Below are 27695 nucleotides of genomic sequence, written 5' to 3' on the forward strand. Positions count from 1 at the left end.
CAGAAAGTACCCTAGAGCCTCACGATGCCAGCCTCGAGGCCAGGCTGCGCCCGAACCCCTCCCCGGCTCGGGTAAATGTGCAGTTCCCTCTCAAAATGCTTGTAGGTGCGCGCCTTAGGACGGGCTAACTCTGATTTACTACTTTCAGGGAACGCACGGTGTGTCCTTGCTGTCTACAGTTACTGGGTGTTTCCCCAGTAATAAGTTTTTTGTTTAATATTAAAAAAATTTTTGGACCCATGACCTCCATGGGTCCGGAATTGAGCCTTGTGCGCTCACACTCCGGTTTAATACGGCTCCATAACGTTCCATTTAAGGAAGGAAACTTTCAATTAGAAATTAAGAACTGCAGCACGTTTCTCAAAGGGCTGAACAGCTGCCGGAAACATCCTTTGGTCTCTAGCTCTGGTCGCCACCAGGATAACAAATGAATTTCAACACCACTGAGTCCCTGGTCCCAACCCCGAGGCCTCTCATCCCCGGTTGGGCCGAGGCTTCTTAAGTGACTCTTTACAGCTCTAAGCCCCATAGGAGGGTCAGGGCAAGTGGTTTCAGAATTGCAGCCCTCACTTTTTAACGTCCTAGTCATTGTCCTTGAAACCCGACCCCCCTCGCCTCTCTCCCCCAACTCCCGGCTCTGGCTGTTTAAAAGCTGGAGAGGAAGTGAAAGCGTCAAGTACAGTAAGTGACACCCTCCGCCTCCGTGTATACATAACAAAAGCTCAGGAAACGTGCGGGTCCCTAGGATATCCGAGCCACCCCTAACCTATCCCTGCTCCTCCCCACCTCCACCAGGGACTGGAAACACCTTGTCCCAGTACACACGTGGGACAAATTTTATTTTAATACTTTCCCTCACCTAGATCGCTCTGTAGTTCTCCCTTCCAACGCAACCACTCCTGAAGCAATTCCTCTGCCTCTCCCAGGTGCTTTCCCCATAGATTTTACTGTCCCATGAAAGATTTACTTGAGGATGACGTTAAAAAAATAATGTTTTTGATGCGCCATAATGGTTATGGTGGGTGTTGAAAAATGGGAAGAGAACCTGGGCCAAAAACTTAGTGGGAACGAGGCTTTAGTGTGAGGTGGGCTCCTTATCAGGTTCAAAGTAGAGGGGCTGGAGATCTTGAGGGAGGGGTGGTGGGAGACTAAGGAGGCACGGTCTTGGTGGATCGCACTTCAGAGTATATATCTGACCCGAACGAATGTGCTTTAGGAAATCAGCCCAATTAGTGGACCAAACACACCAGTAAGGAGAACTGGCGACTCGAAACACATGGCTTCGGTGTCCCCGGGCGCCTTAACAATAAGCAGCGGGTTAGGACGGCAGTCGATTTGCTCTGTGGCGTTTCCAGGCTGTGGTCACCGCGCCAGCCGGCGGAGCACGGGTATGGGCAGAGGGGCGCGGGAGATTCACGAGCAGGGGCAGCAAGCCTCCTGATTGACAGCCCGAAATCCGATCTTGTGAAAGAGACGCGGAGCCAATGGGAGGCAGCGATCCATCAGTTTGGATTGGAGGCCCCTGGAGGAGAAATAGAGGAAAAACCACCGAATTGAGCTCTGTCAGAGGCGCTTTCGGCTTCCAAGGGGGAAGTGCTGGGCAATAATTAATGTTTTTATTAAAATTGGAGGGAATTTTTTGCAGCCGTTCGCCTAGCGTGGCCTTCAGGTGGGTCTTTCCAACAACTTTTTATGTCTCTCCAGATAATTGCATGGTTGTGGGTTGCAAAAACTATCCTTATGAAAGAGGTGTCTCCGTCTCTTTAGTCCCGTTAGGTGCAAAGCAAGTCTCGTTGATCGCCATTGCTAGTTTTGCACACGTTTGCGAATCAGAGCTGCCCGGGGTACACCGACCGCGCAGGGAAACATCGAGAGTGTAAATAAATACATCGCCTCTGGTTCGGATTTTTGCTACTGCCGAAAATATGTAAATTGTGAACTCTCTTGGCTCTCTTTGGATCCAGGTGAAGGAGGCGGTGTAGGGAGGGTTATTTTTGTGAATGGGACTGTCGGAGGGTAATTAGCTATGCAAATTCAAGAGCTTCATTCATGATTTTTTTTTTTTTTAGCCTAAAAGCCATCTTGTTCCCCTCTAGGTTGATAGAAGTCCAGATCCCGAGGAAATCTCCAGCTAAATGCTCAAAATATAAAATACTGAGCTGAGATTTGCGAAGAGCAGCAGAATGGATGGATTTTATGACCAGCAAGTGCCTTACATGGTCACCAATGTGAGTGATCAGTTCGAAAGTTGCTGTTTATAAACTTGACTCCGACGGAGGGGGTGGGGTGGGGAGGAGGGAGAGAATGAGAAGGGAGGGGGCAAGGGGGCTGGGATTGCAGATACTTTATCTGCTTTGTTGCCACTGTAGGGCGACTCTGCTTCTAGAAGCCCAATCTTCAAAATGAGCTTACCTTTCAGTGATTTGGATAAGGCATAGTTTTGTTTTTAAGACTCCTTTTTCTGATTAAAGTGCTCAAGATGAGTGGAAGAGGAGATGGAGGGCAGCAGCAGCTGCTGCTCTCAAAGTTTTTGGCTGGGTTTGTCTGCCACATTGAAAAGAATGAAGTTGAGACAAATGCTGACACTTTTTGTTTATATGGGGTGTTTTTCTTCTTCTTTTTTTTTCATTGTCTCTCTTACATTTTTCATTTCACCACTCTGTTTTTGTTCTTTTTTTAGGGGGGTATCAGAGAGAATAAAATTCACTGTGTTTTAATCTAGCTTTGATCCAGCCTAAAACGACTTTAAGTGTAATTGCTTAATGTTGTTTTGATGTTGAGATACCATGAATATATGACTGATAAATAGTGTATTACCATCGGCACAGGGAAGCAACTCTCCCTGGCTGTTGAGTTCTCAGCATAAGCTTTCACTGTCAAATGAACACAGAAAATGATTATTGGAATTGATACGATGGACTTTTATTTTTCTATTTAGGGAGAAGATCCAGTAGACTTTTGTATGCATGTGTGTTTCTATGTGTGTGTGACATGTGAGGTTTACATTCTTTTAAAGGATTTTATCTTTCCCTTTGTAGAATCAGCGTGGGAGAAATTGTAACGAGAAACCAACAAATGTCAGGAAAAGAAAATTCATTAACAGAGATCTGGCTCATGATTCAGAAGGTGAGGTTTGATTTTGGGCTGAATCCCCCCTCTTTACCTATACTTCCCACCCTCCTAAAGAAGTGAAGCACTTCAGTCTTACCTTAAGAATAATACACTTTCAAATTACTGCATTTAACCAAGACTTTTATTTGGAGCAGTAAACATGATGTGACAGTTTGCGCTGAGGGGTATCTGATGGCTCTGTCACAAAGGAATGCAAGAAGGAAATAAAAACTTAACAGTGACATCCTTCTTTTAACCATTCTTTTGTGTTTAAATACCTTTGTCCATATGGCATACAAGTAATCCCATACACTAAGGTAACAATTTTGAAATATCCAACACAGTGGGACAAATTAGGCAGCTGTGCACACTGCTTAATTTCTCTTTTCTCCTGTATTAGAAGTTGAGCAATATAAGTGATTGTTTGATTTCCCGTCCCCTTACACTAAAATCATATACTGTTATCAAACTTTTCATTGATGATTTTGATGACCACATGGTGAGGCCTTAAAATGTTCAATGAATCATAATCAAGGCCTAATTAGTAATTATAATACCTATTTGGGAAATTGGGTCACAGATGCTTTTTATGAACTGTTGGTAGGAGGTCAATATATTATAAATTATTCCAGCCCTATGCAGGCATTCATAATAAACTTACCATACTTAGATTTAATTACCAAAGTTCAGTTTGCCATTTAGATTAGGTATATTGAATTCTGAAACATCCTCAAATCTTCATATAAGTATAAATAAGTTACACATGCCTCTCCCTCCCCACTGTGACAGAATACACAGTTTTGGACTTGATAATAAACAGGTACCAGAGAATTATCTCTCTGACTTTTGTAAACCTATTACTGTAGAAATTTTCTTCCAAAATCTTATATTTAAAAGTTGTCCCTTTTAGTTTTGAGGCATTGAACTTCAAAACATATAGTACTTTGAGAACTATACAATGTACTGTTACATGTTTTATATAAGATTCGGAAGATAGAAATAAAACGTTTTTCAGTAGTTCTGATTTTTCCCCTACTACTGTTTTAGCAAGAGTTTAATATATTTAAGAAAGGTTTCTGTGGATAGACACATGCCTTTACCTCAGCCGTTTTGAGTCCTAGTGTATGCGTGTTGTTTGAGGTCCCTAAGCTTATTTATTAAGTTAACTGGTAAAAAGGGGAAAAAAGATATTGAGAAGTATTGCTTAATAGGCACCAAAATGGGCAGCATTATTGATATGATTAAGTTATAAATCCTGATTTATTTTTATATTGATGCCCCTCCCCAAATTAAATTGATCTATAGTACTAATTTCATGACAAACATTTCCATTTAATGTAGGCTAAAGGTTTGCAAATCTTTTGTTTATGTCTTTGACTTGTTTTTTAGAACTCTTTCAAGATCTAAGTCAATTACAGGAAACATGGCTTGCAGAAGGTAAGGCAAAAAATTGCTTTCAAAGGAGGGGAAAAGCAACTCTAGAAGGGGAGGAAAAAAAAGTCCTGAACTTGCTGTCTTAATGTTCAGCCCAATTAATTGAGCTCTAAAAGAGCCACCTCATGTGTCATGCATACATTAGAGCCTCTGATGAGTTTGTCTTGGGGGAATCTGGGACTGCACTACCCAGTGTCATCACAAATTACCAGGAGAAATTGCTTCCAGCTCACAATCACATCTGCTTTTGGCAAGAACTAATGCACCAAGACTTCAAGTTCTAAGCCTCTGTTCAGATTTTAATTGCAATTGATCAGGTTTATATTATTGTACCTCGAGAGACCTCCTAGAGCCAGAACTCGGCTTGCTGTTTCCTTTAGAGCAGCGCATATCATTATTTGGTGTTCTGGCGGAGGACTTTTCTGATGGCAGAAATTAGTTTCTCTGGGTTCATCAGGACGGGATGCTTCAAGATTTAAGTGCAAGTGTCTTCTTTCCACCTTGTTCACAACACAGAACGTTAGGTGTGTATCCAATGCTAAGGAAATCCATGGCTTTAAAATAAATTTTGGGGGGATTGGAGGATTTTAAAAATGTTTTCTGTTTGTTACTATGATGTGATGTTTGTTGAAATTGACCTTTGCTATTATAACACTTTTATTAGGATTTATTTAATATAGCAAGGAGATATTTAAAGGCATTACTTTTATTTTTGATTGCTTTTTGATAAAATTTTGTGTTGCAGGCTATTGTATCTTTTATTGTGAAACTTTATTTTGTAGGAACAAGGAGATATTGCTTCAGTACAGCTTTATACAACTTGAGAAATGTCTAATGTTGAGGGACTTGTGTTGGCGTCTATAATTTGAAATTTTTCTTTTGGATTTGGTATACTAAATGTGAAATAATAATTTTATCCTACGATGTGTTTTGTGGGAAATACAAAGAAAATTATAGATATTTAGGTATTGAGTATAGTTGTATTATTTCTGTCTTTGCATTACATGGGAAACATGCAATTTTTGGAACAGATTTTTAAGATGGTTCAAAGAAGAGAGAGGGTCTCTTTAAATGGAACCCAAGCATTGCTGTTGCTACTTTGAGGCAGACTGCTGTGTTTTTTCTAGTGGTCTTGCTTGCAGTTGATCAAGTTGCTGTTAGCATGTAAAATAAGTTTCTTTGTTTTGCTGATATTCTAGTTCCTCCAAAGGGCTTCTGCAATCTTTATAAAGCTTTTAAGTTAAATAGCTTTTCCAGTATCCCTTTGCAAGGGTGATTGTGTTTGTATGTTAATGAAAGGTAAGTATTAATGAACGTTTTAGTTACATTTAAAGGTCATTTTGCTTGTCACTGTAAATGAAACTTATTGCAATAGATTACTTATTATTGTAACATAAGCCATATATTCAAATGTAACTTTCTCAAGAAAAATCTGCACAGAGGCTCTTGCATGAATTTTATCTGTTAGTTTTGCAAAGTTAAATGTTGTGAGAACATTATATTTATGAGGGAATTTATTTGCTTATCCAAAATACCTTCAGATATCTATTTTAATTGTTCTGGAAGGTTTGTTGCTTCTTAAGATGTTTAAGTCTCATTGATTCCAAGTCAGTGCACTTGCTGGCAGATTTTGAATGTGCACAGCAACTCTGTTCCTGGAATTTAAAAATGTGGAATCTGTGACAGACTCTTACCATTTTATAATCAGTTTCAGTGCAGTGTTTTACTTTTGACTTGTTTTGTTTCTTTGTCCCTCAGTTAAGTGATTTGGTAATTTATCCAAGTTTATTTTAAAACCCTGCACTGAATATTCTTACCCATGATAATTAACTTACCTGTAAATCAGATCTGAAGATCTAGCTTTATATAAAATAAACCTAGAAAATGATTGATGTATTTGAAAGAACATGCACTTTTACTTAGAAAAGAATTTATAAGCTTAAATAAGTTCAGGAATTAATCCTCGGAGTGTTTTACTGAATACCCAGGTGGGCTCCTATTTACAAACCATGAGTAAGATTGCATTTTAGGATAATTTAAACATTTTTTCAGAATACTTTACATTAATTTATCCTGTCATGATATAAGCATAACATTAATTTTATTTTTAAAAATCTAAGAGTAAGAAGAGAGGTGGGTTTTTAAAATTATCTGTTAATGGACTGCACATTTATTTTTAGCAATTTTATATAATTATGCTATTTGCATTAGTATTTTAACTTATCCCACATCTTGAACAATATTAGCTAAGAAGAGATCTCAGAATTATACTAGTTTATTTGTAGCTAGATCTGTTCATTTATGTTCTTCTGGTCATCCAGAAATTAAAACATTGCCAAACTGGCAGGCTATAAACGGTTTACATATTTCTTTTCATAATTCTTTATCGCCAAGAAAGGGACCGTGGAATTTTAAGGCATCTTGACCCTTTTTAAAAAGACCATTGGCAATTAACCAAGTTTCTCCCATAAGAATCCCACTGGGAAGTTAAACAGGTCTAAAAATGTTACTAGGCAGGAGAGTCAAGGTACTTGTAATGTGTCACGTGAATTTAAAAAAAATTATCAAAGTCCCTAAATACTTGGGAAATAATATATTGTTTCAGGTTTAATTTATTTTTTTCCTGTAAAAATTTTTATAAGGTAGACCCGAAGTGTAACATGGATTGGTCATAGGTAAATTATTATGGATTATGAAATGTGTTTTATGTCCAAGGAAAAATTTGGATAGATAAGGCAGGATTTTTTGAGGGTGGGGTTGGAACCAGTATTTTCAATTCACTAAAGTCCTCTCCAAAAAATATGCTTCCATTCTTCCCCCAAATTTCTAAACAGGGATCAAAAATATGTTTTTGAAGAATATAACTTTATATTAGTATCACTTTTGAAGTACTAACACTGCAATTTTAAGGTTTTTTTAACATATACACCACAACTTAAAATAATCACATCTTATTCTGAAGAAAATTGAAAAGGTAATGTTTTCAGTGACCAGAGTAGTAGTTAAAAAAGTGAAGAATGTGCTTATTTTAATAGCCACTTTATATTGTCATTTTACTGTGTACAATTCTTTATTGATTCTTTGACTTTTGAATTAGATTGCCACTGACAGAAAGGCAATTCCCATTATTTGATCCCATGAAATAATGAGTTCAAATATCAATTCTATCAACATCTTGGTAACATCCTGTTTTTTAAAGTGCTGCTTTAAGGAAGGGCATCCTAGAAATTCATAGTTAAAATGGAACCTTTTGTGGGGGGGGGACAGAAATAGAAGGATGTAAAATTGAGTTAAAAGAGGATCACGTTCTTTTAAAGTTGCTTGTTAAAGTTTACCTTTAACACAACTTAAAGAAAAATAATACATTTCATAGGTATCTAATATAAATACATAGCAACTTTTGAGTGTTATTTTTGATGTTGATCTAGATGTCCTTGAGGTTTCTTTTCACCAGTAATATTAAGGAAAATTGTCGATAGTGATTCGCTGCCATCAGGGTAGAATGTTTTTCAATTGTGTTGTAAGTCAAGTTTCATGCTGCCAGGACACTTGAGTCAAGTTGTGCCTCCAAGAATAACCTTTATACACTAAAGATTATTATTACCTCATGCCCTCATGCTGATAAGCTTTCTTCCTTTTGTTTTATGTGACCTTCTATTAATAGTCAGGTTTGCTGAAAAGTAGAGATGTCATTCTATCTCCTCAGTTCACTTCAGTGGCTGATACTAAATTTATAATCAAAATCATTTATTATGAATTTCCTCAAATAATATGTGCTCTTGTTACTCAATATACATAATGCCACCCATAATACACAGTAGTCATGATGTACTCATTTTTATTTTTTAAGAACTAGACTGTTTCTTTTTGAAACGGAACATAAATTGGGTATGTACTCATGATTTTTTTTTTTTAATGTGAGGCAGTAAGGAGAACAGGCTTTAAAAACGACATTATTTTGTGTGGTTTAAATAAAAAAGGAATTGAGAATTAGGCATTAAATTACAGAAGTCCATACTATATCTTAGAGTTGAGCAAGAGTCATTGTATGGGGGGAGGGGGAAGCTCCTATCCATCTTTTTCTTGTACCAGGAAATACTCTAAACTATGAAACAAAGACTTCTTGTTTGGACTTCAATAAAGGATAGCAGGTAGAGTAGATGTATTCTATTTCTCAACATTTACTGGAAGTATATAAATGCATTTTCATCTAGGGTCTATTTGCAAAATAGAAAAATTTGTTAAAAATAGAATTCGGATTTGGTGTAGCCTAGATATCGGTTTTCCAGAGGGTCCTAATACATGTTAATGAAATATTGCTGAGCTTTTCTAATTCAGTTACAGAAAATGTATAATTTCTTGAATTTCATAATATAACTTTATTTCCTTTGATCTGTGCACAACATTGTAATTAAAATAATAATAATGATAATAATAATAGAAGTCAGACCTCAGTAGCATTAGAGAAAATATATGGGTAATAACAACAGCTCTGAGCTATGCTTAAGTTTTCAAGCCTCTCTATAGGTTAGAGTTAGTTAGGAAATTGAAGTTGATTTGAGACTAAAGACAACTAAAACTGTTTTCTTTCTTTTAGAGCATACAGAAAGAATGCCTTTATCAATATTAAAGATGTTTTTGTCATGGGAAAAATGCACCCCCTTTTTTCGTCTGTTTAAATGTATTTATACTTCTGCATTAATTAATGTTTATACATTGGTACAATCATTTTAATGTTAAAAGCAATGTGGTATAAAACCAGGCTTAGTGGCCTCATGATTATTTTCTTCCATGGCCTGAAGCTTCATTTTAGGATTAAACAAAATATGACTGTGTGAAGGTTGATTTTCTTGTTGTTTTACTTTTATTTAAAAGAAAATTTAAATTTCTTTAGAGAAACTTGTTTCTTAACCCTGTGAGAGTGAAATGCTACTAAGTTCAGCAATAAACTATTATAATCTTAAGATAAAAAGAACATTTGAATAATAAGCAAGAAAAATAAGGTATTTCTTTAATGGTTTGGCTTTTTTTCCCCCTTCCTTCTTTCCTTCCTTCCACCCACCCATCCATCCATTCATCCGTCCGTCTATCTTTACCTCTTTTCTTTTTTCCTTCTTAGTTTTATACATTCAAGTTTCTGTGACAAATTACCCTATAAAGCAGGATGGGTTAAACATATGTAAATATATGGATTTAACTTTGTCATTTATTTAAACGTGTACCTTAATGGATTTGAGCTGTATTTGAGACAGAGCAATAAAACTGGTATGTTTATACTGCAAGTTCAAGTTGACTTGCTTTAGCTTCTCTGGAAGGGTGTGACATGAAAAGATTGCGGTTGGGCCCCATGGCTCATGCTGGACTGTGTTTTTGTGAATGGAGGCGGAACTCCAGCTCTGCCTGCTTGTCTGGAGGAATTGCTGAGGAGATCAGCTGTCTCATTCACGGGCAGAAAGAATGACTCATACATCTTCCGCCTTGTTTGGCTCCAGGTCATTGTTACAGTGGATAGAACTGGTTTTAATTAAATATTAACCCCTTTTCAACTTGACATTTGTTTCAGTTGTAATTTTTCCACTTTTTCCCTAGCTTTAAAAGAAAACCTGACAGGCGCCTAGTTTGTAAGAAAAAGGGGTTTTTTACTTGGTTGCAGCCAAACTTGGAAAATATTTCAGCACTCACCTTTCCTTAAGTAATGATTATTACTTTATTTGAAGGTTTAAAATAAGCACAAAAGACAGACAAACTCTGTTTAAAAATTGTACACTCCCCACCCCAGCCCCGCCCAAGAAATGTTAGTTAAGAAAGAATATTAAAATTCAAAATAAGGGTTAGTGATTCTGTGACATCAAGATTGTGATTAATATTTTCATGGGTTTCTTTCTCATAATATGTATTGCGATGTAGTAGAATGAGAGAGAGAGAAAGAGAGAGAGAGAGAGAGGGATAGGAGAAACAACTTTGGATAATAATGTAGGTAAATAGCTGAGAGTGCAAATACTTCCCTTTTAAAGGCGAAGTCCTGAGACTTGATGGCAACTTGTCTATTAATGTGTGATGAACTGATAGAAGCGCTCCAGCTATTACCAGTAAAATCCACATGCTTCATCTTCTTGAAAGCCTTTTATTGGTCTTTTGGTATATGCTTTCTCTTCTCCTTTCTTACTCTTTCCCCTTCCTCTTTAATTACAGAGTGTGGGGAAACATTTTCATTCCCCAAAGGTGATTATTCCAAGCATAGTTTATTATAGATAGCAGTGAAAAGACTAATTTATTTTTAGGTTGGCCTCTATTGTTAATTTTCCACTTTGGAGTTGGTATGGCTTGTCGCAAATTTTCAGGAAGCTGTAGTTTGCTACTTCACAGAATTCCCCGTGAATGGAGGAAAAAAAAGGAAATGTACGATATGAGTGTGGCAATACTTTGTCATATTTTCCTTGCCCAGATCCAACTTGTGTTTTTCGTTAGCTGCTTTCCTTTGACTCTAACTTGAAGTTAGAGGTAGACTTCAGCTTTTGTCCATTTAAGTAGCATGCTGCTTCATTTGGTCTATTCAGTTTCTTAAGATTAGCTTCTGTGAAAATGTGAGTCATATGTTTTTTGTTAAAATTCTGGAATATGTTCAGGCATAAGTGTGAAGTATTTATTCAGTATGTTAAGGAGTTAGAACAGAAATAGCAGTTCTTATTCTTTTTACAAAATTGTTGGTATGTAGCTATTTTCTGTATTTGTGAGGTATAACTTCTGGTATCTTCTTCTCCTGAAGTTTTCCCTCCCCGACTCCCATCTCCCAACGTACGCTGCTTATCCATCAGCGATTTTTATGCCTTTCTTGCAGTGATATATATCATTGAATTGCAACTTTGTCTTCTGATAGTAAGAAAAAAAAAGTCTGGCCTTTGGGACAGTCATACCAGCATATTCTGTTACAAATACATTTTTGTTACTCACCCGCTATTTTTAACTATTCCTGTAAGGGGATATTACGTTTTTATTAGATTCTTGTAAATGTTGGCTTTTTAAAAGCATAGTAATTGCTGTGGTTGATAATTTTGCATCTCAGTAGTTATCTGGGTTTAGCTGTTAATTTCAAAGGCAAACCAAAACCTGTGGATATGGTGGGGAAAATGTGTAGGATTTGATTCTGTCTGCGCGCTGTTATTTATTAAATAGATATTAAAAACATTTTTTTGTAATTTTTTTTGGTGAAAAGACTTATTTTAATGGATACTCCTCCACTTATAATTTGTGAGTCTTTGCGAAAAATCAGGTTTACTGTACTGTCAAAAAATGTTTATAGCTAAGAGAATGCTAATGTACAAATTTTAGCTGCGATTTTTATCTGTCTCCAATATAATTCATTAGAAGTAAAGATATTAAACTTGCATTGTAATGATTTGAGTAGTACTTTGTGTGTGGATTGAAAAAAAGGGATGGGTGGTAGAGGTTTGGAAAGAAGAATATAAGTAACGTTTTAATTGAGTATCTGATATTGTGTCTGGCGTTGTGTTTAGACTATTCCATTTAATCCTCATGAAAAACCTATATTATCACTATTAAACTGATGAGTAAAATGGAGTTCAAAGAGGTTAAATAATGTTACACAGTTTACACAGCATAACATCGAACAATGATTTGAAGGTTGTTGGCCTTTAGTTAACCTTGGTATCAGGTATTAGTGGAATCAGAAGAAAAAAGTACCTCTTCCTCCAGTACAGGCTGATCAAATAGGTGTCAGTTCTAATTTGGAAAAAAGTGCTTAATTTGTTTGGTTTCCTTAAGTGGCAGAGGATGGAATTTGTCTTCAATAAACTTAAGTATTGGTGTACAGAAGAAAGTTGTTAGAAAATAATTGAATGTCAAACTGCATATGTCTTGGTAATAGGCAAGATTATCGTTTGTTCTGCTCTTAATAATATAACATAAATTTATTTCAACTAAATATTTGTTTTTTTAAATCCTATTAAATAAGCTGACACAACAGACATTTTAATTCTATGTATGTTGTGTTCCTTTTTTATACAGAATTTTTTAAATGTAGAATTTCTTTTTATATGAATTTTTTTCTTAACTCAATTACCAACACAAAACTTTTTCAGCAAAGACTGATTATGTTAATAAGAATTCCCCATACAGAATAGGCACTTTTAAAAAAATTAATTGACATCTGTTTTAGTATGACTTGATTGGATAAAAAGTTTCACTATTAGATAATACTAGTAAAGTAATACTAGCTAATCAAGTTATAGCTAAAGTTAATTAGGATGATAACTCATTATAAACCCATCTTTTATGTAGTTTGTATGTCTGTAAGTGTGCATATTTGTGTGTGCAGATGAAAACTTATTTTTGTAATATGTCAATTTGGAATAGGTTATTTTGACATCTAAATTAACTGTGATGAAAATATTCTAGAAGTGAAAAATATACTTGTGTTTTGATTACCGAATACATTAAGTTCTTGCTCTTCAGAATTTTTTTCCTTTACTAAAAATAGGGTAGTCATTTGACATTAGGACTGATGAAATAGTGATATTCTTTTGTCACCTGGAAAATATTTTGCATGAAAAGACTAAGTTTGTTTTTATTATTTATTATTTTTGTTATTGTGACCATAATCATTGAGATATAATATTTTATTATATATGACCAAAATCAATGATAATCTTTTCATGTAAAAAACTTTGTCACATATTTTGGCCAAATTTAGGGCAAACATTTTTAATTATGGTAGTCTAATTGGCAGTAGACCAAACATATCAAAAGCAGATATTTCTAAAAAGCAGAGGGATATGTGTAGTAATTACACATCATTTGAAAGGATTGTGTGGTTAATTTAAATGCGCCGCTTAAGCACCGGCAGTAGGTGAATTGAAATACTTCTTACTCCATTCTTGCAAAAACAAAAAACAAAAAAACCCCCACGGCATCTAATGGAATTCCTGTAGCTTCTTTTATTTTGCATGTTTCTTTTATTTCCATGTGGCAGGTGAAATTCAGAGGGACTACAGCTGCCACCATTTTATTTCTGACATATGTGTTTTCTGGTTGACATTGATGATGGCTTCTATTTCTCCTCCCAAATATTGCTGTCAATGCCATTTTAAATATGAGCTCATTGGCAAATAATCGTAGGTTTGGTCTCAGTCTAAAAAGCTCTTCCATGAGAGATCTTACTTGACATTCTTTATGCCTTGGCAGTTTCTCTCTTAATTTTGTTTTCTTTTTTTTTTTCTTCAGCTCAGGTACCTGACAATGATGAGCAGTTTGTGCCAGACTATCAGGCTGAAAGTTGTAAGTATACTATGACTCATCTCTTGAACTTTTCTTTGTCTTTGTTTCCTGCTTTTATCCTTTCTCTTTGGTTGGTCTCCACTTCCAGTGTCTTTTCTTGCATTGTGTCCGTGCCATTTTAGCTTACAGTCATGAGGAGATTGTATTTGTCGGGTTGTGACATCAGTAGAACCCCTGTAGGATCTGAGCAGAGCTTAGGAAAACTGTTTGGATTAAAAGAAGGTCCTGTTCTCTATTTCGTTAATATCCTTGGAGAAGAAACAGGGTGTGATCCATGAACATGCAAGTGTTTACTTCCAGCTTTTCAGTATGTTCAGCAGGAAAAGTGTGTGTGCTGATGGGAGATGGTCAGTAGTTCAAATCCTCATGAGATTTATTGTATAACATAAAAATCGTAGACCACGCATCCTCTGGCTTATTGTATTATTTTACGTTCATGAACTTTCACCTGCTTGGATTTAATTTTTAGCCTCATTATCTGCTTCCTGGTTGCAGTCACACAAATGCAAGTAGCCATTGGCTTCTCTTAGGATCCCTTCTGTGTTTCTTTCCCCGAGCCTTGCTCCAGGGCTTGTCATAGCATGTGAGAGGAGTGATTCAGGGGTTCTCCCCTCCTCTAATGGAAGAATGAGCATTTTGCCTGTATCAACATGGTTGCCTCGGGGTTTACTTCCGATATTTATGGTTTGCCTCTATCAGCAAACTGCAGCTATTGACCTGAGGTGTGAATAGTAAAGATAAGGGTATAAATGCCATCCTGATTATAAAACTGACCTAATACATTTTTGTTCTTTTAGCACCAATTAAAGCTCTAACTTGTTTCATTTTTCCAGGCCATTGACGTTTCACAGGAGGCAGTAGCAACAGCAACAACAGATGCTTAATACCTTACAACTTATCAAACCCATATTTTCACACCTAATATCATAAATCTAACACAAATACCTGCGTTACTTTGAGTAACAGATGTTCGTGTGCAATGTTTTCACCTTTTATGTTTGCTATCTTACATTTCCCAGGTGTCAAGGGTTGTAAGAGGTTTCTTCCAGATTCTCTCCCGTGTTACATATTTTAGTTCGGCCTCATTACAGTTTTTTTTTTTCATTTGTGGTAAAATATATATTACAGAAAATTTATCATTTGAATCCTTTTTAAGTGTGCGGTTCAATGGCAGCCACATTGTTGTGCAAACATCAACACCATCCATTTCCAGAACTTTCTTATCATCCCTACTGAAAGTCTGTACTTACTAAAAAATAACTCCCCACTTACCCTGCCCCCAGCACCTGGTAACTACTGTTGTATCAGCTTGATTTTTGATCTGAGAAGAGAATTTTCTGTACTGTTTGATATATTTATTAGACATAGGATTTCAAGAAACCTGTTCAGCTAAGGTTTAGACCTTAATTAGAGACTCTTAGAAATTCCCGGAAGGATGATGGCTAAGGAGGACAGCTAGGCAAGGTCTCCCTTTCTTTAGTAAAGTGTGGGAAGAGAATGGTCACATTTCCACATGTCCCTTCCTGTGAGGCACTGGAGCTCTTTCTAAAAACTAAACCTGTCATCTGAGTGGGAGAGTTAGTCTCATGGAGTCATTTTATATCTGAAGAAATTGGTAATGATTTTAATACTCTACCAAACGCCTAAAGGTAATTTTTTACTCCTTTTCTTATTTGCCCTCTTTTTGGTTTTTTGTATTCTTGATTAATTCGTCTCCCTGAACTCACTTCTCTAGGTTCACAGCATATGATTCTTTCTTTCTTTCTTTATTCCTTTGATTACTCCTTCTCAAGTCACTCATCTACTTTCCCTGTCTTTCCCATGGTTCTGTCCCCAGACCTTTCCTCTTCTTTTCCTTGTGCCATGCCAGCACAGTCTCACAGAACTTTCTGCGATGATGGGAATAATCTATGTCTGTACCGTTCAGTATAGGAGCCACTAACCACATTCCTCACTGAGCACTTGAACTGTGGCTAACGGGACTGAAGAAATTAATTTTTAATTTATTTATTTTTTATGACTTTAAATTTATGTGAACACATGTGGCTCTCGGCTACTGTGGTCAGCATGCTTCTGTCGAGCTATGTCTCCTACGTCGTTTTCTCTAGTGCGGGTCTCCAGTCTGTCCCCGTCTACTGAACATCTGGTGTCCCTGATCCACCACTGAGGTCCTGGTGCAGATTAGAAAAACGCAGCACCTCTGCACTCACCCCCTCCGCCCTCAGCTGAGCATCAGCATAAAACACCATTTACATAGCACACCCAGTTTTCAATGTGATGCTCCACTGACAGTTCACTCTCAGTAAGGCCAATGGTGAAATCTTTACCTTTTTTCTGCCCAGCATCTCTCTTCAACTTCTGTTGCCTTTCTAAGTTGATGGCATCACCAATCCAAGCTGAAAACCTTTAATTTATCTTCAGTCCGTCCCAGTTCTTTACCATTAACCTCCCTTTGCTTACTAAGTTGTTAATTCTACATCTCAGAAGTATCTTAATTTCATGGCTTCGACTCCATTTCTAATATTTCACTGCCTTAGTTCACACCCACTTTCTGCCTGCACGGAACTTGTGAATCAGCCTTTCTGTTGGTGTTCTCGCCTTCGGGTTTCCCTCCTTCCAGTCTGCTCTCTGCAATGATATTAACACACAGCCATGTGACCTTGTTAATTTTCTCTTTAAACTTCTTTTGGGACAAAGTCCTAATTCTTTAGCTGTACAGAACATTGTTCTATAACCTGGGCCTTGGCTATCTTTTCAGTTTTAACTCTTGCTATCCCAGTACCCTGTGTCTCTCCATTCTCTAAACTTGAGCCTTTCTAATTTTTCAGTTCCCCAAACAGAGTGAGCTCTCTTATGCCTCTTTACCTTTGCACGTGTTCATTTTGCTTTAAATTTTTTTAAAATTTTGCTTTGCAGTTTGGTGTACCTCCAACTCCAGACTCAGCTGCGAGTTCACCGCACTGAGGTCTTTCTTGACCTTTCTTTGCATCATTACCCTGCAGAGTTAGACTCTATAGCATCTTGTACCTTCTGTTTATTATAATATTTTAGATACATGTCGGTAAGACTGTGAACTTCTTGAGGATTAGGAGCATGTCATAGTCAGTATGCCTGGCGTGTTTCAGAAGCACAATAAGTAAAATTGTTGTCATAACCATGATCAGCTTCTTAGTGCTGATTTTCTCCTAAGTATTTTCGAAGTCCTAATTCCCTTCTTAAGGTGGAAATGCCTGATCGTGCCTTAAAGCATTATATATAGTGTCCTTCTGGAAAAACATGCTAAAACCATGCATGTTTAGCCAAGCACTTTCAGAATGCTGAAATTTTATTTTACTTCAGTTAGTGAATATTTACAGTTTAACAAATATGGCTCTGGGACTTGTGAATAAAACACCTAATTATAAAGGGAAACCTATAAACACATGTAAAAATAAATCTGAAATAATCTAATAAGAAGAAAGTGGAGGTGTGATTTATTTTAAGTTTCACTGAGTTAAAGAACTATTGTTCAGATGATGGTGACCAGCTAATTTCAATCTTCACTGAGGATGGAACAAGAGGGAAATAATTTAAATAGAGGAATAGAGCATATGGATTAGACTCTAAAGAGCATTTCTGGATGGAGAAGGTTATCAAATATTGGAATTGAAAGGCTATCTTGTCTCCTGAATGCCCTTTACAAATGTTTGATACTTGTCTGTCTGGAAAAGCTTAGTGGAGTGGAGGGATCCTATCTCTAGGAACAGAAAGAAACTCCATCCCCTCTGTGTGGCCCATCTATAACTTCTGTGGGGCTATTTTTTTCCAATGGGAATAATCAGATTTCCTTACATACCTCAATCAAATAAAATGCTTCTGTTTTTGCTTTTATTGCTTTAGCCCTTTGGTAAATATAGGTTAGGAGAATGAATGGCAAGTTTCTGCCCAGCACTGTTTTACAGAACATACATTCGAGTGTAATGTGTATAAACATTCGTAGAAGAGTAGTGAACAGAGCATTCAAAAAATCTGAAAAATGAAATTAAACCATAACACTGGGGTATTTCCTAGAAATTTTCCTGAGCATTTCTTATATTTATTTATAAAGTTTTTCTGTTGGAAACCTGGAATCTTAATGATGTCATGCTATAGTTTGGCAACCTTTGAAGGATGCTGACGTTTGAAGCATGTATAGACATTAAAAACAAATGAAAACAAACAAAAACATCATACAAGCCCATCCTAGGAATTGAATGGAGGCTAAGAAAAACAATTATGTGGCTCAAATACACTGTTTCTTAGAAATGAATCTTTTCAGAATTCAGACACTGTGGAAAAAGATAGAGTAACTTTAGGATACGCTTTAGTCCAGAGGAAGTAGAATTATATCTCTTCAGAAAAGAGAATTAAAAGAGTACTTAGAATAATAGATGAGCCTTATCTTTCCAAAGTAGATACAAATTTGTGTATAGACTGAATTTTTGTAAATCATGTGTTTTAAATTCAATACATCAATAATCTTATATTTTAAATCATCTACTTTAAATTTAGTTATACCACTAGTCTTTTAAAATCTACCACCCCTCATTTTCTTCATTTACAAAGTTGTGTGTTACTGTTTTTCTAACTTGTTCGTTTCCATTTGATTACATTAGTTCCTTCCCATGTTTCCTCTGCAGTGATTCACATGATAGATGATATTCACATTTACATTTTATGTTCTCCCAGAACATTCCCAGGGGTTTAGCCAGGGTTATGCAAAATTCCCAGTAGGACAGATCCTTGTAACGCTACACCTTTCTTTCACACCCGAGAAAGAACACTGGAATGCAAATCAATTAGAATGATGTCATTAAAGGAATAATAACCTTGACTCTTCTCTGATATATTTATGAAAGTAAATATAAAAAGTTTGCAAATTTCTCTACTTTAATTGAAGTTTGTAACACAATACTAGTGACCCATTCTGAAAATAATCAAGACAAACCAGTGTGTGCGGACTCAACTGTTTAAAGCCATTATTACATGGGTGATACGTTGTCTATGTAAATGAAAGTCATAGCTGCACTTCATCTTCTTAGGAATTTTTTTAAAAAAGAATAGCACTTGGGGTGCTTTTTGCAGTGAAGTGGAGAAAAAAAATACCTTAACAGATTCATGTTACAAATCTGCTTCTGAAAAAAGCTGAAGTTAGGTCTATGCAGACCCTGACTGAATAATTCCTTTTATATTAACATGTGTTTGTCCTGGGTTGGAAAGTTCCACTTAGTATTTCTTAATTTTCTTCCTTTCTACTAAGCTACCTTCCTGCATTCTGTTCCTTTCTACACAGACAGTGAGTACTTTATAAAATTTACTTTTTGTTACTAATTTTGAAACCTTTCTTACCTGATTCATGTTTTGGATGTGACTTGTCAGGAAGATTTCGTCTTTTATTTCTCTAACTGCTTTTACCAGAAGGTGAGCACACATTCACAGAGGAATTCTGTTTCTGAGATTTGAGGAAATGAGTTTGTTACTGTGTTTTGTCTTCTTTTTAAACATTTTTGGAGGTAAATTTAAGCATGTCACCGTCATCAGACTTAAACTATCCATTTCGAGGACGAAGTGGCTTCTGCCTTTCTCACCTGCGATCATACGTATGTGTACGATCTCAGCCATTGCCAGCCCTTGAAGGTTGATTGCTTTGTGTATGGTTTTTGTTGTGGTTTTGGTTGTTTTTGGTCTGTTTGTTGCTTTGCTTTTTCTTTTTCTTTTTTCTTTCTGTTTAAATATTTTATCAAAGCAATATATTGATAGAGTAGGAAAACGCAAGTAAGATCATTCCCCATTTTTCACAGTTCTCTAGAGGCAACCATTTTTTTTTCCTTTGTAGTTGGCTCACATACTAAATAATGTAATTGTACTGCAACTTATTGATTTATCAGTTTTAGGGGTTTTTTGTTGTCCTGTTCAGATAGATAATCATTTTGGGTAAGTTTAAATTATTTTCCTGAAAGTCATCAGCTATGTAATTTTACATGAGTCCAGTAATCTAATTCACACTTGAGTGTGAATATGAACTATTTGGGAAGCTTATTCAAATGCAGCTTTATGGTCCCTATCTGTGAGAGTTTGCCCGTTTAGGTCTGGAATTGGGCCCTGTAATTTCTAACGAGCTGTTAGGTTATTCTGATGCAGGCCTTCCAAGCAGCACAATGTTAGACATTTTACTATCCTGTTATTTACTTATTTGTAGAATAAAGATAGCAGCATCAATTTTTTGCAGTTAAGTTGTAAGATGGACTTGGCTATTCATACACAATTCATTATGTAATAGATACAGTTTCTGAAGATGTTATTAAGTAATATATTGTCATCTTATTGAAATATACTAGGGAATTAAATCTATATAGAAATGATACTGTTGAAGTGGTTTCTTCATTTTTATCATTTTACTTGAGTTATTTGTGTTTTCCAATTGCAAAGACTATTTTCTACTTATTTTCTCTTACCTTTAGCTATAAGAAAGTCATGTAGATGATTGTAGATCCTGTCATCCTTGAATCAATTCTACTTTAGAAGGCTACCTAGTAAATTGTGAATTTTCCCAATATGGTTAGAGAGAACCAAGCATTGGGGGCCCCATCCTTTTCCAAGTACATTCATTAGGGATTCTTGTTATTAGATAGTCTACTCTTTCATTGGTAGTGTACATCTGCCCTATCTATGCCAGTCTTGAGTCCAGCAGGCACATTTTCAGCAAAAAAAATTTTATTTGGTGCTTGTTTGTTTCACAAGGAACGTATTTTTCAAAGCAAAATAGAAACCCAGTGAAAAATAAGCTGCATCTTGTAGTAATTTTCATTTTAGATAACCTCCCAGGAATCCACGAAGTTTTAGAGAAGAAAGAAAATCTAAATAATACACCTTGGGCCTGTTTCTTAATCTTTATTTACTTATCCATAAAATGACAAAGAAATAATCTCTCAGACCCAGGCCACGTTGTGATTGTGACTCTTTTTCCACGCTCAAGGGAAAAAAAGAAGGGTAACATCTAAATATGGTAAATGCTTGCTTGAATTTGAAAGTGGACTTTAGAAAAAACATAATTAATGGGGAAATGTATAAATAGAAATTACAACAAATTACTATGTACTTATAAGTAAACAGTTGGATCAATTTTATTAAGATCTGCTCTAGGAGATAGATCCCTTTCACAAATTTTAGTTCTACCGGTTTATTCTTCATAAGGTAGATAGTTCAGACTCAGTGCCAAAGTGAAAACCAAAAGACAAAGGAAAACAGCCCCACCTTCCAAAAAAAATTGGAGTTTGTTGTTTCCTTATAGCTGAAAGCTAAAATTACGTATCTCAACCCAAGATTTTAGCTTTTTGCTTCCTATTTTCTTTATCATTCCTTAATTTTGCCTTTAGTATTACAAATTATCCTAGAAATTAACTTCAGAAACATGCTCAAAGGGAGTACGTCAACAAATGCTTTCCACTTAGCCTGCCTATACTTAGTAACAAATTATTTTGAGAAAAGTGATCTGTGCCTTCTTTGGTTGAACGTTACTCAATATTAAGTAAGTATATCATTATGCAGTAACTGGATTTATTAGTCTGAAAGCCAAACAGTATTTATTGGAAAATTTAGGTAAGGGTTGAAGGTGGAAAAGTATTTGCAGAACCAAAGTTATGTTCTTTGTTCTAGTATTTTTAATATATACACAGATGCGTATATATATTGATGAATAAAAAAAGCAAAAACAACATTTATTAGTATTTGCAAGTAAAGCCAAAGCAGTCATGAAAATGAGTACATTTTGGGGCCATCAAATTTATGTAAAATTCATGAAATCAGATATAGAGGACAGATGAAGAGATAATCTGAGCTAAACTAGTACATGAGAATCTTTATGTCATAATTGTATGTTTAGTGTTCTTATGGGGTTTTATTTATATCATTCTTTTTTTCCCATTTTTTCCCTTTTATAACATTAAACGTCTACTTAATATGCATAGTGCTTATTTGCTTCTGTCTGTTAATGAATTTTCTCCTAATGAGAGTTTGTGCTGTGTGTCACTAAGTAAAAATGGTTGGTTTGATGTGGTTGCTTTTTTAAATCTAATGAATTGTGCCCCAACAAGCACTACTTTGCTTTGGCATTAGCTGAGGCTTTTGTTAACTCAAGAAAGTATTTATCGACAATTTATCAGGAGTGGCTAGATTAAAAATCCTACTTATATAATGTCTGATTAAAGTTTAAGAAAAACTGCTTTTGTGTGCTAATGATTTTGTATGCCATCTTTAAATCTTATTTAAATCTAAGGTTAACAAAGTTCATTTTGCCATGGATACTATATTGTTAAACCGTTCAGGCTTGTTTCATAATTACTCCTAGTTGTTGAATTTACAGTGCTTTTAAGAGCGATTTTTAGATCCCATGGAAGAGGTTTGAATTGTGATTGTTCCTTTATGTTTTATAGGGAAATATTATATTCATATTTCTGTTTGCAAAATTGGAGTGCTTATGTATGCTTACAAATGTGAGCCATATCCATTATCTTCATTTTTATTATTTAAAATATGAATAATAAATCTTAGTAGTATAAACATTTTTATTTTACTTAGGAGATTTTAATTTAACTTATTTACTGATACATATGTCTATACAGTTGTATATTAAGGATGCTAAGTAAGTTTATAAGACAGTAAAAGTTTATTCATTCAGCGAATGTGTTTTGAGCCTATTATATGCCGTGCTTTGTTCTAGGCACTGCTGATACAGTGGTGGGCAAACAAGAAAAGTACCTCTGTTCTCATGAAGCTTTCCTTCTTACTGCATGTAACTGATAAAGTCTTATTCATCCCATGTTGAGGGATGTGAAATTGTATCGGGGTCAGTGTGTATTCATAGTCATTGTCTGTTCAGACTCTGATCTATTATGTTCTGAAGAAAATGTACTTAGGTGTTTTTTTTCAAATTTTATGTTTATTTCCACAGAAAGCACTCTGCTTAAAGGTGTAGCCCCTGGATTTCCCAGTGGATGACTCTCTGTGTTCATACCTCTTTAGCCTAAGCCTAAATTCCTGTGATGGTTGACTAAGAAGAATATTTTACAGCTTTTTAAAAATTAGGTACTCTCATGTTAATATTGGGTTGGCCAGGAAGTTCGTGTAACATCGTACGGAAAAAGCCGAACGAGCTTTCTGGCCAACCCAATACTATACATTGTATATTACTATATACAGTGTATTAACCTCTACATTTTGAGACCCTACTTGTTCTTTAAGATTCAGTTCATATGTCATTTATTCCTTAATTATCTTAGAATTAATGACTTGTATGTGCCCATAAATGCTTTGTGTACATCTCAATTTAAACACTATTTCAATTGGCTTGTAGAGGATGGATCATGTCCTAGTGTATGATTCACATGTTGTGGGGATTGAATGAGTATTGAAATGAATGAATAGCTTCTTGGGTGCTTAGACTCTTTTTAAAAACATATTCATGCACAGGTGGCTTAAGCTGTTTGAAATCTAGCACAGATATCTTCTTTTATTTTCCATGTTTCATTTTTATTTGAAGGATAATGGAAAGCTGTTTGCATTTGTGTAACAATAGAGCCAAGTCTCAGTTATCAGATTAGGGCTCTCTGATAAATATTATTTAAGACTCATATCTCACATTTCTCAGTAATCTCTGTTTAGCACGAATACTCTGAAATAACTTGGTATTGTTCCAATTTTATACAGAGAGAAACCTAGGATGTAAAATAATTCAGTAGGTAAAGCATGTGATAACTGATATTACAGAGGTCAGACCCCAACTCATACTTGCTTTCTCTGTGGAAATCTTCCTTCCCTGAGAGCCCTTCCTTAGCCCACTTGTAAAGATTTCAAAACTGTTATTACCCTTGGGAAAAAACCTACATTGCTCAAAAAGAATGTTCTTCATATGGGACATCAATATTGTTTTAAAATTCTTCTTATCAAGGCATGATAAATTGACAGAGACCAAGAGAGCCAGGCGTTTGTCCCAGGAAAGATATTCGGTGAACTGATACGAGCTAATTACCCTACAGGAAAGCAAGATGGGAGGACTTGGTATTTGGGGACTATTGCCAATTCTTATCTAGGCTACAGTGCTTTTTTTCCTCTTCCTCAAATATTTTATCTTACTTTTCCAGCATTTGAGAGGTTTTTGACAACACTATATATTTTCATGTTTATGTGCAGGTTTTGACTTCAGAAATGTTTCAGATCTGGCATATTTTCCCCACAGGAGGTGGAGGGAGAAGAATAGTTTGGGTAATTATGAGAGTAGTAGTAGTTAGCAGCAGCAGAGTTAGTAAGAGTACTAGTCACAGTAGTAGTGTTCATGGAATTGCCAAAATAGTAGTAAGTATTCATGAAAATCCCAAAGCTGCAGCTTGAAGAGACATTATAGATTAGTGATATCAACAGTCTTATTTTAAAGATGAAAAACTGAAATCCAGAAATATTATTGGGCTGTCTCTGATTTTAAAAAGAGTATATGCTCTCACTTGTGTCTAGGTAAAACAGCAAATAAAAATTCTATGAACCTAGACACTTTCACTTATATGTGACATTTTCTTTATCAAATTCTGTTTGTAACCCTGGAATAAAAAATATTTTTCTCAACCATTTTCTCATTCAAGAAGGTACTTTTAAACTCTGCAACCTTATTAGCACAAATGTGTATTTTTCAGATAAAGGAATGCATTTAATTCAATACATCTTTATGGTAGGCTTTTGTTTATCTGCTTTACCAATTTTAGTGTGTCTGTATGTAATTCTTAGTTTACTATTATTTAGGTTTTTCACATTAAGTATGATCAAAATTTATAAACTGCTATAAAATTCTGGATACATTTTGATCAGAAAGAAATATATACCCTGCTTTGTCCACTTTTCCCTCTGAACTTTTCAACGTTGACATTTAATCCCAAACCAAAATACACTCTTCTTAGATTGTCTTCCAGCTATAGAGTTGCCAGGAAAAGTTCTGTCAAATACTCTCAAGGCAACTGGACTCGGTTAAAAGTGGCTCTTTCCTATCAAGATGTATGGATAATATTGAAGCAAACCCTTCAATAGTGTTAGCTTTTCCTTTGAAATGGAGGTCATGCTGTGAAGTGAACTCTTACTGCTGTTTGAGGTTGTTTTCCTCCATCCTCATGGACACAACAGCCTTATTATGTTGATTTGATTTGATTCTCTAGTCCATGGCACTGGGGCTAGAATGTCAGGTGACTCAGTTGTCTCAACTGACAGGGCTGCAGGGAAAGCCAAGTAACTGGATGTCATTGCTCCCTTTCTTCTGAATGTTTTTGCCTTTCTCAGTCTCTCCACATTCTTGTTTTCTTCTAGGGTAATCAAACCTTATTTTCTTTTCTGAAAGCTCTACGTTCATTCACTGTTTTATTGCAGATTAAAGGCTGGTGCATTAGAAGGTTATCAGCTAATCAATAAACTTCAGTCATCCCATCTTGTGGTAAAACTGTTTCATTGATCAGAGTGGAAATTTAGGCCCTTAGCCTTTAAATGGCAGTTTCTGAAGGTTTGGAGAATGTGCTTATGGAATGTATAGCCCAATCCTCTTATGTATATTGAGAGGTAGTCATATGAGTTTATGTGTGTGTGATGTACACAGAAGCGGATCCACATATAAAAATGTCTTTAACTGTATTTTATTTAAAATATTGTTCTCACTTTTCTTAATTTTTTTTCAAATTCTGATCAGTAAAACTCTTTCTCCCTATCTCTCTAAATATATAAAACCTATTTTTGTTAAGACTGGTATTAAGATGTCTTCTAAACCCCTAAAGTGAATTTTCAATAATTGCACACATAGTAGAAAAAGGTTCAAATGCTGTGATTGTGAAATCGGAAAAATCATACTCTTATTTTCATATTAATTACGTAGTTAAATAGATAATAGCTTAAGAATCTTAAGATTTCGCTTCTTTATTTTGGTAAATCGAAGCTTGCTCTTTTGGTTGAGTTCCTACCATTGCTTTTTTCTTTTCCATAATGAAAAGTAAGTTTTGCCAACAAATATTCATAGTGCCAGGCATTATGCTAGGTGCTATAGAATGAAATTTAAAAACAATATTTGTGATAATACTAATCTCTACTTGTTTAGCAATTTAGAATTCATAGATCATTTTCACACCCACGTCTCATTTGTACCTCGCAGTGGTCCTGGGATGTAGGCAGAGCAGACAACATCATACAGGTTTAGTGAGATCCCCAAAGTCTCATAGATAGTGAATGTCAGAACCAACTCATCTTGTAGCATTTTCTCTTATACGCATCTGAGCAGTATGTGTTAACCCATCATTCCTTGAAATGCTAAGACTAGACAAGTGAATAAAAAACATAAGTATTTTTTCCATTTGCATGTATACATACATAAATTTATGTTTGTATAATATAATAAATTAAAGGAAAAATGGAAAACATCCAAAAGTTTCTTACTGTTTATAGATTTCTTCTAATTTATAACAATGTACAAAATAACATATATGGAAAGCACAGGTGGAGTAGACAGTCCTTTAAGTTCCCTATTACTCTATGAAAATCATGCTCATACTTTGAGTTGTAGAGGTATGGTTAAGTCCTGTGTATACATAAGCCTTCAGCTTCAGGAATCCTGAATGTTTGATTAACAAAATAATGAAGCTCTCAAAAGAGAATTTTTAAATTTTGGTTTGGAACACTATTTCTCTTTGGGCAGTGTATAATTTGGCCAGAAATATTTCCTAATATTGTGCAGAAATTAATTGAACATTATATTTGACATTTTGTCTGGTACAACTTTTTATGTCTATTTATGCTGTTTTATAGTATTAATGCTGTAGACACTAAAGCCATGTAATATAAACATGGGATCCTTTCAGGGGACCAAGGGCAGTGTACTACATAAGAGCAAGGCATTGGACCTAGGATGCTTGAGTTTAAATCTCTATTTACTAGGTGTGTGGCTTTGTAGAAGCAACTTAAGATCATTGTGCCTCAGTTTCCTCTTTTTTAAAACCTGGATAATAATGTTCCCATCCCTTAGGGTCACTTGTGTATGTTTATATAAAATATGTAAGTAATAAACAGTGAGTAATAAACTACTATGCCATTTTAAATAAGGACTTGAGCATTGGGATTTTGGTATCCATGGGTGGGAACAGATCCTAGAACTAATACCCTAAGGATACCTAGGCAACAGCTGTATGTCTGGCACATAGAAAACACCATATAAGCTTTTATTCTATATATACACAAATATATATAAAATACACAAAATACCTAATTCATATTATAATATTTCACAAATGCATTTATTTTGATCAACTTACTTTTCTGTGTTGTTTTTATTTGTTTATTTGTTTGCTTTTGCTATATTCAGAAATTATATCTCCCAACTTACAGGCTTATCTACACATATTGTAAAATAGTATAAGAACAATTTGACCTTTTACTGTTGGTCACACTAAGCAGTTCAGTGCATATCCACAGTGATACTGTCAGAAGACACTCAGAAGTGTTGTTTGTTCAAAGCTACTTTCATTTTGACTCTAAGGATTCATAAACAGAAAGTTGACCTGGAAACATTCGGTACTTGAAAAACAGACCTGGTTATAGGATCAGTTAACATCTTACGTTTAAGATTATGGTTTATGCATTCTGGTTGATCAAGGACACCCTGATTTGTGGGTCCAGCAAAATTGCCTGCATCTTCAATGTTTTTGTTGATTTTGAAGTTGATGTATTCATTGAAAGGGAAAAAAAGTGTTGATTTTTCAAGATGCAACCTTTACAGTGCAAAGCGATAATAATTATAGTGTTCACTCAGCCTGAATAAAAAATTT

At 35.4% G+C, this 27695-nt stretch overlaps 1 protein-coding gene across 5 annotated transcripts in view; it reads left to right on the forward strand.

The window, feature by feature from the left end:
* Nucleotides 1-657: 657 nt before the first annotated feature.
* ETV1 (ETS variant transcription factor 1) overlaps nt 658-27695 on the forward strand; it is a 95403-nt gene continuing 68365 nt past the window's right edge. For 2 of the 5 annotated variants that reach the window (XM_081244746.1, XM_081244750.1), the window contains exons 1-6: nt 1505-1669; nt 1768-1964; nt 2097-2228; nt 3039-3126; nt 4501-4548; nt 13786-13839. In XM_081244746.1, the coding sequence (XP_081100872.1) occupies nt 2184-2228; nt 3039-3126; nt 4501-4548; nt 13786-13839 (235 nt within the window). In that variant the 5' untranslated portion in view covers nt 1505-1669; nt 1768-1964; nt 2097-2183. Of the gene's footprint in view, nt 682-1504; nt 1670-1767; nt 1965-2096; nt 2229-2351; nt 2433-3038; nt 3127-4500; nt 4549-13785; nt 13840-27695 lie in introns of those variants that run through there. The other 3 variants (XM_081244748.1, XM_081244747.1, XM_081244749.1) reach the window with 3 other exon arrangements.

Source organism: Mesoplodon bidens, assembly GCF_964165515.1.
Source record: "Mesoplodon bidens genome assembly, chromosome: 9".
Taxonomy (NCBI): domain Eukaryota; kingdom Metazoa; phylum Chordata; class Mammalia; order Artiodactyla; family Ziphiidae; genus Mesoplodon; species Mesoplodon bidens.